Genomic DNA, 21,609 nt, shown 5'->3' with positions numbered 1-21,609 from the left:
CTATGTATGGCTTAACACAGAATCCAAAAGAGGATGACTTCCTACTGCGGTACATTTTGTCAATGGATAATACAGTTGGATTAATTTACCAATCAGAAACTCTACTTGACACAATCATCATCTGAAATGAAAGCAATGTATTTTTTCTGTCATTGACACATCCTCAACAACATTTCACAACATTACATAATAAGTCAGTCATGATCTTCATTTGCAGAATAATTTTTTCCCCAACTATTTTAGTATTCACTTAAAAATTCCATTGTTGCTTCAGTTTAAATCATTTCTAAAATTAATTTACTCATGTTCATGATTACACCAGCTTCTATGCATGTCGCACAACTTAAGATTTATTTATCTTTTTGTCACACTTGTTCCAGGTTCAAATGTGGCATCTTCATTCAGTGCTATGAGGCGTCATGAACCACAAGGACCTCTAGTTAACTCAGAGTTCTATCCTGGTTGGTTGTCTCATTGGGGAGAAAGATACCAAAGAGTAAATACAGGTGCAATTGTGACACGTCTAGAGGAAATGCTTGAGATGAATGCTTCAGTTAACTTTTACGTCTTCTTTGGTGGCACAAATTTTGGATTCACCTCAGGTATGTAACTTTTGAATAATTTTCATTAAATCACAAAATAATATGACTTCACATTTGTTAAAAGCCTTTGAAACATGATATTAAATTTACAATGTAATTTGAAATCAGGTTTTTCTTAGTTCAATATATTTATCATTGCAGCAGTTGATATATGGAATTTACAACAAAAAACAACCAGTAATTTTCACAGACAGATAGTTTTGTCATTGTATAAATTCTACTCAGTATTCAGGCTGTGTTCCATTTGAATACTACCTCAAGGCTTCTTCATTATCTGGAGATGACTGACTGCTGATACCTTTGTATGTCTCTTCTACCAGGGGTCTCTCCTAAGTGTCTTCAGGTGCAATTTTCCTGGTGTTTTTGCAGATATTTGCAATTTCATTTTTGCAATTTGTAGCTGGAGTCTGCTGAAACACATACTATTCATCATGTCTCAGAGAAACAAGGAAAGCATTGATTTGTTTCCTGCTACAAACAAAATTATTTTTAATGCAAAATTTTACATGCCTGTTTACTAGAACAGTCCTGAATTAGTCTAGTACAATATTTGTTTTATCATTATGTATTAAAGGGGACATTAAAACAGGAGGAATAATGAGTACTCCAGTAGCAACTGAGCATTACTGCATGGCACTAGCAGTCAATGCAGGCATGGGAGATGCCATCACTGTTGGTTTTCAGGTTACTCTTTGTGTTTTACTGTTCCTGTTAATATGTATTGATAAAATTAACATTCAACTAGACTAAGTTGGGACTTCTTTATTGCTGGATGTATGAAATGCCAGTTTAAAAATAATTTTGTTTGTAATGGGAAACAAACCAATGCCTTCGTTTGAGACTAGGCATCACATGAAAGATGTAGTGAGTAGTCTGTGTTTGGGCTGGCTCCAGCTACACACTGTAAAAATTTAATTGTTATACTTGCCAAATGCCAGAGGAAAATGTGCCTCACAACTCTTAGGAGAGATACCCAGTACAGTCATGACCTGGCTTACTATATGTGAAGGTACATCATCTGAAATCTGGGAGTCCCATCCATAAAAGGAAGATTCACTGCTCTGGCACACCTAAATAATCACATGTTTAAAATAAGCTGTAATATTGGTTGTGCTTTAGCTTGTGATACAGTATGATCAGTATTGACAACTGACTCCTTCTGTTATTGTCTGACACCTTGTTTGTGAACATGGCTGTATGCATCTACATGAAGTTAATTTTTATATGTACACACATCAAAAAAAGTTTTGCATAATCTTGGTTCCAAGAGTTCTGGAACCTGTACAGAAAATTGGAATAGAGACCAACATAAACATCATTTCTCCCCTTCTTATTGCTCATGGAAACTACACATTGCATGTTGTATCACCATAGAGTGAGACCTTCTGAGGTGGTGGTCCAGATTGCTGTACACACTTGTACCTCTAATACCCAGTAACACATCCTCTTGCATTGATGCATGCCTGTATTTGTTGTGGTATACTATCCACAAGTTCATCAAGGCACTATTAGTCCAGATTGTCCCATTCCTCAACAGCAATTCAGCATAGATCCCTAAGAGTGGTTGGTGGGTCACGTCCATTAACAGACCTTTTTAATCTATCCCAAAATGTTCGATAGGGTTAATGTCTGGAGAACATGCTGGGCACTCTAGACGAGCAATGTCATTATTCTGAAGGAAGTCATTCATAAGATGTGCACAATGGGGGTACAAATTGTTGGCCATGAAGATGAATGCCTCACCAGTATGATGCCAATATGGTTGTACTATCGGTCAGAGGATGGCATTCACGTATTGTACAGCATTACAGTGTCTTCCATGACCACTAACAGCAGAAGTCAGCCCCACATAATGCCACCCCAAAACAGCAAGGAACCTCCACCTTGCTGCACTCCCTGGACAGTGTGTCTAAGGCATTCAGCCTGACTGAGCAGCCTCCAAACACCTCTTTGGGTGCATTTGGAGGGGGGGGGGGGCAGATATGTGTGCAGTGAGTTGTCTCCTCTACTCCAAAATTATTTACTCAAAGCTATGTTTCTTTTCTGACTTAATGACAAAACTGTAATGTTCATTCTAGAACCAGAAACTGATAGTATTGTTGTTTAAAATTTAATTTTCATTATGGAATGAGCTATTTTGAAATTCATGCAGTAGCTATACAAAGAAGGTACATCAATGCAACAACTGTAACACAAGTGACACCTTCATCTGCTATAGGAACAGATGGAGCACAAGCTGCTGCAGAATTAGAAACAGCTTCAGAATCAACAACTGCTTACTGAATAACTCCAGTGTGCACCCGTGCCCCCATTGTTGACTTCAGCCCTTGTCTCCATCTACACTTACATATATACTCCACAGGCCACCATACAATGGATGGTGGACAGTATCTTGTACCACTGTCAATCATTTCCTTTCCTGTTCCGCTTGCAAAAAGAGCAAGGGGAAAATGACTATCTATATTCCTACATTTGAGGCCTGATTTCTGTTATCTTATCTTCATGGTTCTTGCATGAAATGTGAATTGTTGGAAGTAGAATTGTCCTGCAAGTCAGCTTCAAATGTCACTTCACTAAATTTTCTCAACAGTCTTCAGGTTTGTTTCCATCAGGAACAGCATGCTCCATGATGATATTAATGAGATCCAAAATAAGAGGAAGGGCAGCATCAGTCATAAATTTTTAATCTGATTATCAAACAGATTAAACCAAATTAAAAATATATGGCTAATGGTGCCCTTCCCCTCATTATGTCTCTCAATAGTGTTCTTTGAAAATAATGTCACCTTCCCTCCAGGAATTCCTATTTGAGTTCCTGAAGCATCTCTGTAATATTTATGTATAGTTTGAACAATACGGTAACAAATCCAATTTTGGTCAGTTGCCGTGAGATGTAGAATTACTATAGCAAATAACTCTGTCACTATCTTATTGTTTCTCAAGATACAGGTACAGACCATCCTCATGATTACTTTTTGGCTTGTTGTGACTATAAATGTTTATGACTGCTGAGACAGCTTTCCCCTCAGTGAGAGCCTTTCTCTTTCAGTTTCCAAGAATGCATTGAAATGGTAGTTCAGTACTATGACCAGTGAGTGCAAGTAGTGTGTGAGCACTATTATTTATTTAATAACAAGAAAATACAAGATAAGTCTCATTTACAATGAGCCAATAAGTAGCAAATTTTAAGGTGATATTCATTGTATTTCATGGTGTATTCACTCATATGTGATCAATCTCAGGAAAGGCTGTACCTGACACACAGATATGTGCTGATGAAGACATTGTAAAAGAGGATATGTTGCTCAAGGAAAACCTCAAGGTTGCTCAATCCACAGACATGGTAACAGCTTCTCACACTACTGTACCACAGCATAGGATGCTCACCATGTCATCTGTCTGCCTGGTCCTGATCAAGTTCACCAGCATTACTGTACTTTGCAACCTCACCCATAGTGTTTCTGACAACACAAAGGATAGGAGCATGCTCCTAAAACAATCTTATATGGGGCATGGGTGTCCTCAAGTACCCATCAGCTCACCTGCAGGCAGGCTTTAGCAGTAGTATAAGCTACTTATGAGATAGTCCTATTGCACATATTCTGCATGTGTACAAGCCCCTGGGCCCTCAGCCAGGACAATAAAACTGCATAGATTATAAGACAGCTGCCTGACTGCCCGTGTGACAGCTGTTTGACCAGTTCTGATCACCACAGCTGTAGGGCACATGGCTCCCTGAAGTTACCAGAACATAGTCACAAAATAAAATACAATTCAGGTGATTAATATCTGCACAGTTAACAAGCTCTGAATTACTGAAATGTCTGCAAAAGTAAAATTATGTGATATGATTTAAGTGCCAGAAAGCAATAGATTTTTACATCAAAATTGGTTTTAGCAATCGAATTTATGTGTTTCAAGTACTTATGAAATACTTTCTAAACCACATAACCAATTTTAATAGGCCCCATTGCAAGAACATTTTTAACTTTAAAGAAAACTTGAATCTCATTGCAAATAAGTACCCCATTCATACAGCTATAATTGGTGGAGACTTCAATCTACCCTCGATTTGTTGGCAAAAATACATGTTCAAAGCTGGTGTTAGACAGGAAACATCTTTCAAAATTTTACTAAATGCTTTCTCTGAGAATTACTTTGAACAATTAGTTCATGAGCCCACACGGATTGTAAATGATTGCGAAAACAACTTGACCTCTTAGCCACAAATAATCCTGATCTAATAGAGAGAGTCATGATGGATACAGGGATTAGTGAACACAAGGTCATTGTAGCGAGACTAAAAACCATATCAACCAAAACCACTAAAAATAAACACAAAATATGTCTATTTAAAATAGCAAATTCGCTTGATGCCTTCCTAAGAGAGAGACTCCATTCCTTCGAAGCTAATTATGTGAGTGTAGACCAGATATGGCTCAAATTCAAAGATACAGTATCGACAGCAACAGATAGATTCATACCACATAAGTTAATAAGAGACAGGACTGACCCACCATGAAAAACAAGTCAGAACACTGTTGCAGAAGCAACGAAAAAAGCACGCCAAATTCAGAAGAATGCAAAATCCCCAAGACTGGCTAAGTTTCATGGAAGCTCAAAATTTATCGCAGACCTCAATATGAGAAGCTTTTAATAGTTTCCACAATGAAACATTGTCTCAAAATATGGTAAAAAAACCCAAAGAGATTCTGGTTGTATGTAAAGTACACCAGTGGCAAAAAACAGTCAATACCATCACTGCGCAATAGCGATGGAAATGTTACCACTGATGGTGCCACTAAAGTGGAGTTACTAAATACAGTTTTCCATAATTCCTTCACAAAAGAAGATGAAGTAAATATTCCAGAATTCAAAACCAGAACAGCTGTTAGCACAAGTAACACAAAAGTAGGTATCTTAAGTGTTCTGAAAGAACTCAAATCACTTAAGAAAGGCAAGTCTTCTGGTCCAGATATTATACCAACCAGGTTCCTTTCAAAGCATGCAGACACAATAGCACCTTTCTTAGCCATCATGTACAACCACTCACTTGACAAAAGATTTGTTCCTAAAGACTGGAAAGTAGCATAGGTCACACCAATATTCAAGAAGGGAAACAGGAGTAACCCATTGAATTACAGACCCATATCACTGACCTCAATTTGCAGTAGGATTTTGGAGCTTATACTGTACTCAAAATTATGAGTATCCTTGAATAAAATGACTTATTGATACATAACCAACATAGATTCAGAAAATATCATTCTTGTGCAACACAGATAGCTCTTTATTCCCATGAAGTAATGAGTGATGTCGACAAGGGTTCTCATATTGATTCCATATTCCTAGATTTGCAGAAGGCTTTTGATACTGTTCCTCACAAGTGACTATTAATTAAATTGTGTGCATATGGAGTATTGTCTCAGTTGTGTGACTGGATTCATGATTTCCTCTCAGAGAGGTCACAGTTCATAGTGATAGACAGTAAATCATCGAGTAGAACAGAAGTGATATCTGGCATTTTGCAAGGTAGTGTCATAGGCCCTCTACAGTTCCTGATTTACATAAATGATGTAGGGGATATCCTCAGCAGCCCCATTAGATTGTTTGCAGATGACGCTGTAATTTACTGTCTAGTAAAATCATCAGACATTCAATTCCAATTACAAAATGATCTAGAGAGAATTTCTGTATGGTGTGAAAAATGGCAATTGGCAATAAACAAAGAAAAGTGCAAGGTCATCCACATGGGTACTAAAAGAAATCCAATAAATTTTGGGTACATGGTAAATCGCACAAATCTAAGGTCTGTCAATTTGACTAAATACCTAGAAATTAAAATTATGAGCAACTTAAATTGGAAAGACCACATAGATAATATTGTGGGGAAGGAGAAACAAAGACTGCACTTTGTTGGCAGAACACTTAGAAGATGTAACAAACCCACTAAAGAGACAGCCTACATTACACTTGTCCATCCTCTGCTGGAATATTGCTGCTTGGTGTGGGATCCTTACTGGGTAGGATTGATGGAGGACATAAAAAAAAGTGCAAAGAAGGGCAGCTTGTTTCATGTTTGGGCCATATAATATAGATGGTCATTATTCAAGATTAGTATATTTGACCTGAAATGGTCAAAATAAAGTAATGCACATGCTTGGTTGAGCTTCATTATGAAGTTCTGGTTATGAGTTACAGAATACAGATGTTACAGATTAGATGTAGACTTGTTCATAAGTTCATTCATGACCATTTGTGTGCTAAGTCAATAGGATGTTCATGCATTGTAACCAAAACTAAGCAAATGCTTAACATTTACACCTCAAAAATTTTTTAAACCTAGTCATAATAATGATGATGTTGGCTTTATTTATCCTTCCCACTCCTAAGTTCTTTAAGGCAATTAAACTTCGTGCTTAAGCACAAAATTTTCCTATACAGGCTCACATTGTAAGCACATGATGTCTTTCTCACATTATGACCAGTGAATACTTCATAAATGTTAAGACAGCCAATCTATGTACAATCTGCACAGGATAACATATGTGCCCTTTTCCTCAGCTGTACCTTTCTTTTATTTCACTTTACTAGTAAATTCAAGGTCAGGAGTTAGGTTCACATCTTGTCCCAGCAAGTGCCCTTCAAACAGTTTATGCACAGGCGCAAGGTATTGTGTGCTCCTAGGTGGGTCTCATAACACTATGGTCAGTTCCAGTACAGTACTCATGGCTGCCGCATCACGGTCACGAAGTGGGGCCAAGGCAGTTCCAGATATGTTTTTACAGTCTGATGATAAATTATGGATTTGTAGTTTTAGCTTGACCATGTCCACTATGGACAAACGGTAATTACTTTTATTCTGAAGAAGGCTGGGTTATCCCGACTGAAGCCTAGGTAAATCTAGGTAACCTGTACAACTGAGGCTGTTGATTTTTAAAATTAAAATTAATATTTATACAGTTGCTGACAGGGTTGCAAAATGTTGAAAATATTTAAGTTATTACCTGTGAAAATATTTTGTTGACACCCACATACATACGGAAAAATGATCATAATAATAAAATAAGTGAAATCAGAGTTTGAACATAAAAATTTAGGTGTTCCTTTTCCCACATGCCATCAGAGATTGGAATGGTAGAGAAGTAGTATGAAAATGGTTCGATGAACCCTCTTCCAGGCACTTAAGTGTGAATTGTAGAATAACCATGTAGATGTAGATGTAGATGTAGAACAGAGTCTACTCACAGTGCAATATTTTTGCTGGTGCTTCTTGGAGATTCAAAACTGCTTCCAATTTTCATTTCTGTAACCACCATCGAGCCCTGGTTCAATACAAGTTGGTGCAAATAATTTGAATACCAACTGTGGTGTTTTCCATGGAATATGATTAAGGTATTTTGAAAGACAAACATGTCATTCATTGAGGTACACTAGTTATATTACTTAAAATATATATCTGATGCAAAAACCAATGATAATACATTTCTATCACAAAGTTGTTTGTGGTGTCCAGTAATGGATGCATTGAAAATGGCTCTTTATGAAAGAATGGTTCAATATGTAAGTCACAGTTTATTTACAGTTGATGCAAAATATTTAAGACCACTCATGTCCAGATGTAGAAGTGTTCAATGCTTGTGCATTTGAAAACAATCCATAGCAATTTTGAACCAAGATTACTGCTTCTTCTGTTGTGAAACTAACATTTTAACACTGTACCACAGCATAACAACCTTTCACTAACAAACATTGTCCACAACTCATTGTTTAGTTTTTCTGTCAAATTTGCAGTCATTGGACTTTGCGAGCAAACAGATAAATTGGTAGGTGTCCAGGTTTATTATTTATATGTTTATTAAAGTTACTGTCCTTAGAAAGTCTTTATAGTTCTTTCACTGTACAATGTAGTCATTAAAAAGATCAATTATAATGCATTACTATCTGGTAAATTAAGCTTCATGAAATGTCTACACAAGAATTATGTCAATTTTTAGGCGTAGACGACTCACTGTAAAGCATTGTTGGTGAGTGGTCTCCTTTACTCCTAAAAATTTAAATTCTGACAGAACTTTCATTACTATAAGAATGGTGTCATACTGATTTAAATTTAAAGATAAAGTTTGTTTGAATTAGCCTCTTTCATACTTTGACCAATTCAATTAGTAATCTACACAAAATCCTTTCCAGATCACAGTTGCTGGGTGTGATGTCACACTGTCAGGGTAAAATTGAGAGAGAAAGGATTTTATACCTAACTGCAACAGAGAATATCTATTACACCACAAAGAAATATCTTTTCCAATATGGAAATTTCAGTGGTGACCTATTGACAATTGTGATATTCAAAGCCATGATGTCATTGGTCACTTACTGGCAGTCAAAAGTTCTGATATTTGTGTGTGGTATTTATGTACCACAAACAAATTTTCTCTTGCTCACTGCATCTACTTGATATAATGTATCAAATATCTTGAAGCTGGCTTCATTTAACACTTTTGGGTTTTCAGTAATTGATTTAGTACAAGTCATACCATTTAACAAGATGATCAAGCCAATCATAGAATGTCTGTCCCCTCTTTGTAAAGGATTTCAGAGATTCAGAGATTCACTTGCCTTCCTTACTTGATGCCACCCTCTATCAAAATTGTAAGGCTGCTTGGAAAATGCAGTGTCTTTTTACACCTCTTCTCAGTTTACTGCATCTTTTCTTTTCTTGAATACCTTTCTAATATGTGCTTCACTGTACCCATTCTTAAGGAATGGGAGGATTTCTTGTCACTGATGAGGTGGGACCCATGTACCTGTATGGTTAGCAATGTCTGCCTCCATCCTGGGTGACAGCAGTGTGTTGCATGCAGGTACAGGTATGTGTGGGCTTCTTCCTATACACTGCTGTTCGAGACTTGGCAAAGGAAGAAACAGAGGAAATTAGATGGCTAACCCGCAGTGTCATCAACAAACCCTCACTTACAAAAGCAAACATGACTGCAGTGGAGCTGGAGGCTCTCAAATCACTGAGAAATAATGTTGACATAATGGTCCTTCTTGCAGATAAGGGGAATGTATGTATCCTAAAGTGTACTGATCGCTACTAGCATGAAACTGGCTTACTACTGCAGGACCCAGCCTGAAAGAAGTTCAAGAAGAATTTTGAATTGTGAATTGTGTTTTATTCATCCCATAACATACATTAGCAATCCATTTGGTTTGCGTACAGGAGACATGTCAATAATTTATAATACAGTTACAATGATCTCTAAATTAATAAATAATAGTACTACAATAAATAATAACACTATAAGGATATTTCTTGGAATGTGTAACACATTGTATCCAGCTCAAATTTTCAGTTTGTCCTGCATGAATTCATCCACCGAGTAATAACACTTCAGTATCAGTACCCCATATAGCTTTCTTTTAAGTGAACCTAAATTCATCTGCATCAACTTGTTCCCTTTTAATTTATTACAAATTTTCATTCTCATGTGTTGAGGTCCCTGGGCACACAGTCTGAGGCAGTGGGTGGGGAGCATAAAATTTTCTTTGTTTTGAGTACCATCTGAATGGACAAAATGACTTCCCTCAAATAATTCATGTTTGGTGTACAAAAACATAATAATCTCATATATGTATAAGGACAGCAGAGTTAAAATATTAAGTTTTTTAAATAATGGTCGACATGGTTCTTTTTGATTTGCAGTATACATATTTGAAATGTTTTTTTTCTGTATTTTTAGTATCCACACTATGTTTGTTGAGTTACCACAAAATACAATATCATTCCTAATAATGGATTTGAAGTAGCTTGTATATGTTACTTTTCATGTGTCCATGTCAGTTGCAGTTGATAACATTTGCATTGCAAATGTAAAGCTGCTCAGTTTGTTTGGCAGTCATTCAATGTGTGCTGCCAGCTCAAATTTTTATCTACATTTAAACCTAAGAATTTGACTGAGTCAACTTATTCTATATCTTGGTTGTTGTGTACAATCTTAATCTACTTACACTTTGACTGTTTGGTTTTGAACTGCATCATGTGAATCTTAGAGTTGTTTAGATTCAAACCATTTAGCTGAAACCAAGTTTCTAAGGTACTGAGGATACTGATCACAGATTTGGGATTTTTTTCTGAATCCTGATATTCAAGTAAGACAGAAGTATCATCTATGAACAGAACTGATGGGGAGATGATATTTAATGGTAAGTCATAAACATAGAAGAGAAATATGACTGGGCCTAATATGGAGCCTTCTGGAACACAGTGAGACATTTTTTTTCCCCACTCAGAAAAATAATATGCACCATTTGAAGAAATGCTAACTCTTGCGTTCTTTTGGATAAGTAGGATTTAAGCCATTGTAGGGCACTGCTGCTAATGCCATACTTTTCAAGTTTGTAAACAAGCAATGCATGGTTTACAGAATCAAACACCTTTGTGAGGTCGCAGAAAATTCCTGCCACCTTATTTCTCTTGTCTAATGATGTACTTATTTTCTCAATGAAACTGTTTACTGCATCTGTGGTGTTTTTCCTCCGCTGAAAACCAAATTGATTGTTTAGAATAACAGAGTATTTTGCAATGGCGTTTTGGATTTGTGTAACAGCAAGTTTTTTTAGATATTTTAGATAAAACTGGGAGAATCAAGATAGGATAATTTCCCAGGACCCATCTACAACAATGATTAGGAAATTTTTTTTATTGTTTTATTTTATTTTTATGTTTTCTTATAAAGAGCTCAGGTCTACCAGAGGAATTCAAGAAGTGAGTGTATCCCAGAGCACAAGCTATACCATACCTGCATGGACTTCCCAAAAATCAACAAGAGAGGGGTGTGTCTGCAGCCAGAACTCAATACCATTAACTCCCACAATTATGGACTAGCCAGATATCTAGTTATGCTGCTTGTGTGACAGTGCAGTTACCTTATGAAGAACTTGGCTGATTTTGTGAAGGTACTTAAGGGCAGCCGACTGCAAAAGTATGTCTTGCTCATGAGCTTCAGTGGTATGTTGCTTTTCACAAGCGTGCATCTTCAAGACTCCTTGGCATCCATAGCTTGATACTTTGAGTCAAAAATAGTTAAACTTTTTGAACATGCAGACAACCAGCTATTTCAAATACAATGGTTGTTTTTCGAACAAGCAGATGAAGTGGCCCTTGGGATTGCAAATCTGTATGTTGAACACTTTCAGGGAGTGGAGATTCAAACCCACTTCTGCTACTATGAGACATTTGCACTGTGGGAACATGGTATACAGGTGCTGGATGAGTGTCGGGACCACCTTAACAACATCATCAAAACGTTACATTCACTGTGGAAGTAGAGAAGAATAGATGTCTCCCTTTCTTGGATATACTAATAAATGAAGGCAGATGATACACTAGATCATGCAGTAGATAGAATGAGACCTTCACTTGTTTGCAAAATGCTACCATCCTCAAGCACAGAGGCAGACATTTCTAACCTACCCATCTGGTACATAGGTGTGTGTAATTTGTGGCAAAGGAAGTATCACAACTGAGCTACAGACCCTGAAGGAAGTGTTTGGTAAGAATGGGTACAATGAAGCAGATATTAGAAGGATGTTCAAGAAAAAGAAAGGATGAAGCAAACTGGAAAGAGAAGGAAGGGAGCAAGAGACTTGTCTTTCTTCCTTACTTTTGCCCATTCCCAGAAAATATCTCAAGGCTGCTGGAAAGTGCAACATCAGACTGTCTTCCAACCATCACCTATGACAAAAGAATTCCTGCCCTTTACAAAAGACCCACTAAAACTTAATGTACTAGGAAAATACAACATCATTGTCATAGTGGCCCCGATGCATCAGGCAAACACAGTGCTGTACCTCAAAATGTTGTGAGCAACACATCAGGTGTGTATGGCTGGGGCACTAAAAGAAATCAGTAGTCATGGAGCATAGCATAAATGAAGATCACACTTTTTATTTGGAGAACACTTTTTTATTACAAGCAATCAGCTACATCAGACAAATGTTCTTCTATACCTCAAAACACTGTGAGGAACACATTAGGTGTGTTCATCTGAGAAAATAATTGGAAAATGCTACGCAAAACCTTTTTCCAACTAGCACCTAACACAAAAGAGTTCCTTGGCTCTGTGAAAGATCCACTGACATTTAACATAAGAGGGATTTATGGCATAACTTGTGGGTGTGACCACTGATACATCAGGAAAAAAACAGCACTGTACCTCAAAATGTTGTGAGGAACATATCAAGTGTGTATGACTGGGGCACAAACAGAAATCAGCATGCATAAATGAATATAACATTTTTCATTTTGAGAACATTGTTTTTATGATGAGCAACCAGCTACTTGGATATGATTATACAGGAATCCATAGAAATAAGGATCCACAAGAATTGTGTCAATAGGGGTGACTGTTACCAACTGACCCAGCATGGAATCCCACATTAGCAGCAATGTGACAAGAGCATGCCCTACTTTGTCAAACATGCAAGAGGCATCTAGAATTCCCATACAGAATTTCTACTACAACCTCCAGCCCATTTGCCACTACCACCATTCATCCACTTCCCCACCTGTCAGCTGCACAGGACATAGCCATCCACAGCCTCTCATATGGGGTATCCCAGTAATATAGAAACAGGGACATCTAAAGTACCTCAACACTTCACCAAATGAGGAGTATGACACTTGTAAAATTGTTGTGATATATTAACACTGTCACCTGACTAGAAAATAAAGAACTTTTTATAAGAATTATCCACAATTGTTATGGCAAAACAGAAAGAAATTTCATGCAGGTTTTTGTTATTATTTATTTTGCAGTAATTAATGATCACACTAGTGGAATCGTCAGCTTTGATGATGCTGCTTCAGACTGAAATATTCATAGTAAAAAATATGTGCCAACTAATAAGTGGAAGAACACTAAACAACTGGACCCAGCTATATGGCACATCAACAACAAAACAGATGAAAATATTTTAGCAAGATGCCATTACACTTTCTGCTTCAAATGTCCCCTGGATTTACTTGCAATTGCAGCTGTTGCACACACAATGAAATGCAAATGTTATGTATTAACAATTGGGAATGGTTACAGTTTACCAAATTTAGGAATCACTGAAGAAAATAAATATTTTTATGATGATTAATGCAACATTGTTGTGCACATAAGGCCATCAATCTAATTAAATGTATTTCAGTTACATTTTAGTTTAATTATTTAATTTATATCATATTTATCAGAAACTTCTAAGTGTGTGAATTTGTGTTAAGGAATTGTCTTGTGTACTGTTATGTATGAAGTATAAAAATCTGTTAAAAGCTGATTTAACTCTCAGCAACTATTTCTGAAACTCTTAGGTGATTAATTATTATTACTAAATTCTTTTTCAGGTGCAAATTATAATGATAGATATGAGCCACAGCTGACTTCATATGATTATAATGCACCACTAAATGAAGCAGGGGATCCAACTCCAAAATATTTTGCCATAAGAGAAATGATAGGACAGGTAAATTTTTTTAAAATGTTGATGTACAAAGGCACATAAACATATTAGTGATATTTTAAATCAATATTTTATTAATTTAATTTTTTCATTTCTGCTATGTTTTCTTCTTTTATTTATAATGGCCTTTCTTTATGTTTCCTCCTTCTTTAATCATTTATGATATACATATTCTTTTGAATATAGTACTAACACTACAATGTGAAATAATAGCCATTGTTACCAGTGCAGGAGTGTACCTTCAGCTTCCTGTCTCTATAGTTATGAGAGAGGTTACAGTATGGAATCAGTTTCTATAAAATACCTTCATGGAAACTTCCTGGTATGAAGATAACCAGCTAATTATAGTTTCTTTCTTTTGGTTATCATGGGATTTTCACTTCAAAGGAATGGTGAGATATGCAAAAAGAGTAGAAAATCACAGGCAACTATCTCTGGGCAAGTAATGAAATTTCTTTTTGTCAAATTAAATTGGATATATAAAGCCACCTATGACATATTGATTCAACCCATGTTTCAGCTCTATAAACCTCGTATATTTGTAACTGACTGTCTTTCGTCTAATCTTTTGTGCAATTAAGGAACTGAATACTGCTCAAGTCTTGTACAGAACACACTTTTGATTTATGAACATTCCATAAACAGCTTGCATTGTTTGTTCACAGATCATAAGAAATTGGACTGGTACATGGCCTATGACAAAACAGTAACCATTGCAAGCTACATACACAAAACTGTTTCTCCTAGAAGGGTGTCTGCTCCTGCTAATACTATAGGTCTTTCTTATCCATAGAACCCTTCTATATTAGTTGGCTGATGGGGCAGGAAATTGTCCCCCCACAATGCATCACCAAGTTTTGTCCTTACAATGTGCAAACATGTATCAACTTTTTATTTGGGATTTTTAGTAATTATTGTGGCAAAATAACCACTAAACTGCATTAACTTAATCATCACAGTCCCAGAAGTATCTGGTACAGTTCCTGGTGGTAAAGTAAATTTTCATCACTCAAATTTGATCATTAAATGGGGGAGATAAAATTGTTTGGAACTTGATTTCCATGTGTTTAGTTAACTCCCAAACAATTCTATTGTGTCTTCTGTAGAGAGAATGGAAAACAGCTACATTTGGAAGTAAAATAAATAAAAATGTTTCTGTAAAGCTGCTTATGAACATTTTTATTTAAAAATTGTAGCTTATTTAGGACAAATGTATTGCATAGATAATGACTTCTGATATGAAATTAAATACTGTTTTCTTTTATGTAAATACCAGGTATTTCAACATGAATATAGGGATTTTAAGGATCTGTAGCATTCATTCCATTCGACTTACAGTTATAAATAATACATCAAATGGAACAGAAACTCAGAGAGTTTTTCTTACAAGTGTTTGATGTGAATACCGTTTGTCACATGGCACTCAATGAATTGATATGCGAGTTCTTCTGGAACCTTGATTAGTGTGCCTGGAGTAATTGCTCCAACAACTGCTTCAATCCTGTTCTTAAGTTTGGTAGATCAGATGGCATCAGAGGCATGCACATATGATTCTTTATGAACCCCCAAATCCAAAAATACTTGGCATCACACTGGGTGAATATGAATGTAATGTGAAACAAGCTCTGTGATCTGACCATTTGTGGTCAATCCAGTGGTTGGGTACACAGTCGTTTAATCAATTGCATACTGAGTTATGCCAGTGAGGCAAAACACCATTTGTGGTTCAGCTTCATCAAATTGATTAAACAGCAATAATTCTAGTGTATCAAAATTAGAAACAGCGGCTGCAGCTGGTTCCCTGAAAAGGGGAGGCCCAAAACTTTCTGTCAGGATATAGCACAAAAAATATTCAATTTAGGAGAGTCTCACTCCAGCTGTACCACCTCAAATGGATTTCCTGACTCCAAGATGCACACATTTTGTGTGGTAATATTCCCACTTAGATGGAATATCGATTCATCACTTAATCCAGAAAACCTTGATTTGCGTGCAGCAACATTTTCTTTGTGAACTTCACATGTAAACCACTGATGATGATAAACAGAAGGCTGACATTCTCACTCAACCTACCTTTCAAAAACTCGTTTATGTTAGAAGACTGCAGCACCATTCCCCCTTTCATTTATTGAACAAACACAAGGATGGCTGACACAGTGTTTAGTGTATCTGGGATTGTAAAACAGTTAAGATCCTTATACGCCAGGAAGGCACCTGGCCCAGACAGTATCCCTATAAGATTATATGTTGACTATGCTACAAATATAGCACCATTATTATCCATCATCTATCAGACATCATTGGAACAGCGGAAAGTTCCACAGGACTGGAAGATGGACCAGGTCATAGCAATCTTTAAAAAGGGGAGAAAGTTAGATGCACATAATTACCACCCAATTTCACTGTAATCAATTTGTTGTAGAATCATGGAACATATTTTGTGTTCAGACATAATGACCTTTCTAGACTCTGAGAATCTCATCTGCAGAAACCAGCACGGTTTTAGTAATGCGAGACACAGCTGGCCCTCTTTTTGTGCATGATATACAACAGGCTTTAAATACCAGCTCCCAGGCTGATGCCATATTTCTCAACTCTCAAAAGGCATTTGACGCAGGTCCACACCATCACTTGCTCCAAAAGTGAACAATTACGGTCCATCCGATGACATATGCAGTTGGATATAAAGTTTTATAACAGACAGAGAGCAGTATGTTGTCCTGAATGGGATGATTTCAACAGAAGCAAGCTTAACTTCAGATGTGCCCCAGGGCAGGATAATAGGTCCGCTGAATTTTATGATTTACATAAACGATGTGGTTGTTGGTACTGACAGCAGCATTAGACTGTTTGCCAATGATGCTGTAGTCTACAGGAAAATAGTATCACATGAAATTTGTGAACAAATCAGTGAGGATTTGCAGAAAATAAATGTGTGGTGTAATGACTAGCAGTTACCTCTCAATATTAGTAAGTGTAACCTACTGCGTATAACAAAATGAAAATCCCCATTAATGTATGAGTACAAAATAAATGTCCATTCTTTGAAAGCAGTAGCATCAGTCAGGTATCTGAGTGTGACTATTCGAAATCATCTTAAATGGAATGTCATATTACCCAAGTAACGGGCAAGGTGAACTCTAGAATGTTGTTTATTGGTAGAATCCTAAAGCGATGCAGTCCTTCAAGAAAGGAAATTTGCTTACAATACGTTAGTTCGTCCACTCTTGTAGTATTGTTTGTCTGTATGGGACCCTTACCAGTTGTGTCTGATTCAAGAGATTGAGAAGGTCCAAAGAAGAGCAGCATGATTTGTGACTGGTACATTTAGCTATTGTGAGAGCATTACAAATCTCATAGAAAGTTTGAAGTAGGACACACTTACAGATAGACGACATGCTAAATGGAAGGGGCTGCTAACTAAATTCTGATATATGACCTTCGCCGAGGATGTAGAGCATATATTATTACCACCAACTTTCAAATCACACAATGATCACAATTCAAAGATAAGGGAAATTAGAGCTCGTACTGAGACATTCAGACACTTGTTTTTCCCCCTCGTGATCCGCGAGTGGAACAGAGAGGGGAAACATGACTTTGCCGCGAATTCTGCCCTCCGCCACACACTGCTTGGTGGCTAGCGGGATATATATGTAGATGTGGATGAAGTCTGTAGGCTTTATACTTGTAACAACTACAAACCAGACTGTTTCAGTTGCTCTTTCATTTGATGTATTACTTTTAATTGTAAGCTGAATGTGACAAATGCTACAAAGCCTCAATACCCCAATATTCATTTTTAAACACTCAGTATTTAACTCTAAATTAAATCTGTAAATTTACTCAGTCCACATGATTAAGATATATCAGGTGAGTGACCCATCAAACAAGTAACTGGCTAACTAATGAACCAACTAACTAACTAACTAACTGTTTTTCATGATAATCTGCCAACAGGATAATGGTAGTAGGTGTTACTTGAGAGAAGTAGGTTAAGAAGCATAGGTAGCCTTTACATCCTTTCTTTAATTTTTTTAAGAATTTTCAAAAGCACATTGAAAACATTATAGTGCACCCATTATATGCACTATACTTTTGCATACAAATCATATAATACACAGACAGGGTACAGATACATGTAAATCAGTTTCACTTATGTCCTTATAATGAGTGCAATATGGAATCTCTCTCATTGCCCCTAGGTCTTTTTAGGGTAAATTTTTCTGAATGACAGAACTACCAAATAACTGCAGACAAGGCTGCACCTATCAGTGGAGAAACAATAAATGCCAGTTTGAATAGCAAAAAGTATAACCTTCATAATGTATTAGGACTTTCCCATGTGAATATAAGAAGCTTTTAAAAAAAATGATCAGGTCCTCATCTTACTGTGGAAAACTGAGAAATATATATGCTATGCATAACAACATCATTTAGAAGTTACAGACATTGAACAGGTGCAGTTAAATGGACTGGATAGTTATAGTAGACTACTATAACATGGAAAATATAAGGAAAGGGGGAGTGGCTGCATACAAAAAAGTGTAATAAAGTCTGATGCCATAGACCAATGAGTAGAGCATTTAACAACCATTTTCATTAACAGACTTAGAAACACACATGATAGTGTCCATGACAGTGTACAGATGACCAACAACAAATGTTTTAAGCTTCATAAAGCATTTAGATAAGTTATTATTAAGAAAGACCTAGTAAAATTAATTTGGAAACAATTGAATGTAGAAATTTTAACATTGGTTTTCTTTTAGATAGTTCTGATTGAAGATACTCAGAGTTGCTGATGTGAAGCTTTTGTTTGATTCACACAGTAATGTTCCCAACAGGAGTAAAAGGTTCTAACACCTTACATGAATACAGCTGGGTGATGTCTTGCACAACTGCTGATATTTTGACAGGTGAACACCTCATCATTTTCAAGGCAAAAATGCAGTAACAGAGTGTTGTGCAAGAAAACTAAAACATTCAGTAGGCAGGGCTATGCCAACCAAGGATCATAATATGGCATATGCAGAAAACAATACATACACTGTAAATAACTAGTGCCACCACACTAACCATGTTGATCATATCAGAAGCTGTCAGTGGCAAATATTTTTTAGCAACAGCTTTGAAAGTAGCATTAACTCTGTCCATCTGTTGTCTGACCAGGGAGAGGACAGGATTCCAAGCAGAATTTAAGCAAAAACATCCATCTCTACTTATATGACCACTTGCTGATTTAATATCAATTGCTTCCTTAATAATACCAAACCAGTAGCTGAAAGTGCACACCAGAATCTCTGTATTGTAACATTCCTTAGGGTAAATGGTGCCAAAGCAATATTCTGCAATAGCAGATTTGCTCAGCACTACCAGTCAGCACTAGGAAGCATTGTATAGCAGGCACTAAACTAAGCACACCTATGACAGGAGAAGACCTAGACACGCCCCCTAGGCAATGTGCATATAGGTCACCACCCTCAACCAAGCTGTCTCAATTTCTCAATCTCAGTACCTCAGTGTGTCACATCAACACTCAGTTTGCATTGCACCTCAATACATCGCACTGTGCTCTAGTCTTCGACAGTAATAGTCGTCGCCTCGCACCTTACCTAGCTGTGGGGGAACATTAGACTTTGTATATAGTTGTGATAAGGACACAGACAAGATTAAAGAATTAGTACATGTTATTTGATTGCTGTTAACCACAGAGTTTCAGAATGGTCATAATTGAAGTTAAGTACTCCATTGGTTATTGTAATAAAGTGTATTTCAACCATGTGTGCATTTTGTGTTGTAGTGAGACCAAAGCAGCCAGCCACCTATCGTACCATCCTCTCCTCATACAGCCAGGAACCACAAAACATTATTAGAGGGTATAGCCACAATAAGGAAAAATTAGGAGAGAAGCAAAACTTGCAATGAATGAAGACTACCAGAGAATACATCAATACTAAGGAATGAGGGCAGCCTCTGCAGTCTTTGTAACAGTGACATTGGAGCCCTCTTCAAAAACTGCTTTGATTGCTTATGACTAGTATAAAAGTGCCTAAACATGTACATACCAGACAAAGCCAGGAACATAATGGATCAAGCTTTCAAATGGTTCACAGTAAACAGTTAAATCCTTCATCTGGCAAAAACTCATATCATGCAATTTCATGCAAAACAAAATTGCTTACAGCTATTAGAGGTAGACATCAATGGACACACAATAGATAAGTCTTCGTCTGTGAAGGTCTTAGACAACCAAATGAATAATAAACAATGGTAGCACCAACATGTGTACAAGTGGGGCAAACAACTCAGTTCTGCCTGATCTGCACTTAGAAATCTCTTTCTTTGTGTTGATCTCTAGACAGGATTTGTAGCATACTTCACATACTTCCATTCAATACAATCTTGTCACATGATGTTCTTAGACATTGCAGCTAAGGCAAAAAGTATTTATTCTGTAGAAATGTACAGTAAGAATTTTGTGTAAGATAGATAACTGAACATCTTCAAGGACCACTGGACTCTTACACTTATGTGCTGTAGTAACCAAATAATAGACAAAAACAATCAAGTAACACAAATCTGGCTTTATTCATGAACCTCTGAACAATAATGGAAAACATTCTCTCATGGATCTCCACATACTGAGACACAGTACACTGATGCGAATGGTAGACTGGCAGCACATAAGAGAGAGTCAGTCAGTGCTGCTCTGCACATATATATGCATGAGTCGCTGGCAGATGGTGCAGCAGAGACTACACTACATGCATGACTCCCTCAGGTAGCCTCCAGTTGCTGGGCTGCGCTGATACAGTTGGCGGCCAATTCAAACATTCATTCATGGCAACACCATACTTGGCGCATTCACACTGATATGCACTAGTTGCAGTATACACCACATCTCTCCCTCATGCAAAGTGGGCATCCAGGCAACAGAGAAGATACTAGAGGCCCGAGAAGAGACATATCCATCAGATCGGGAGCAGTTGCAGCCAGTGTGGACAGTTTGGGCAGGTTGATGCGCGGGCGGGCACTGGAGACTACGGCTGGAACACACAGGGAAGTGGGCACACCCAAGAGTGGTTGACTTAATGTGCCGTCCCATGGCAGCACCACAGAGGAAGGTGCCATTGTGATCTCTGTACCATCATCATCAGCAGGCAGGTCCCAGTGCAGAGGAGACATGGCTGGAACCACTGGCAATGATGATGTCACTCATCTCCACACCATGTGAACCCCACTTTAAGATATTTTTTTATTCTAAAGCCTCACTTTTGTGTTCTTGCTACTGCATGATGGCACAGAACAAACAGAGATGTGAGACACACTTCTTGGTGTTATTCTGTATCTACTGCAGTTTCAGACACATTGCTTGACTGTTGCACTGCATCTAACACTTAATAAACTGCCAAAGATCTCCTTCTGACAAATTTATCCATTTCTGATGGGTTCTGTAAATTGTAACACTTTGAAAGAAGTAAAATAGTGACACATATAA

General features: G+C 37.1%; 1 protein-coding gene across 1 annotated transcript in view; it reads left to right on the top strand.

Annotated features, from left to right (window-relative positions):
• Nucleotides 1-21,609, top strand: part of LOC126298123 (beta-galactosidase-like) — a 263,518-nt gene that overhangs the window by 179,049 nt on the left and 62,860 nt on the right. The window contains exons 7-8 of the mRNA XM_049989441.1: nucleotides 381-602; nucleotides 13,993-14,111. Of these exons, the coding sequence (XP_049845398.1) occupies nucleotides 381-602; nucleotides 13,993-14,111 (341 nt within the window). The remainder of the gene's footprint in view (nucleotides 1-380; nucleotides 603-13,992; nucleotides 14,112-21,609) is intronic.

The sequence above is a fragment of the Schistocerca gregaria genome, chromosome X (genome assembly GCF_023897955.1).
Source record: "Schistocerca gregaria isolate iqSchGreg1 chromosome X, iqSchGreg1.2, whole genome shotgun sequence".
NCBI lineage: Eukaryota > Metazoa > Arthropoda > Insecta > Orthoptera > Acrididae > Schistocerca > Schistocerca gregaria.
Note: the sequence above shows the minus strand (reverse complement) of the source record. Positions and strands in the feature narration are given on the sequence as shown.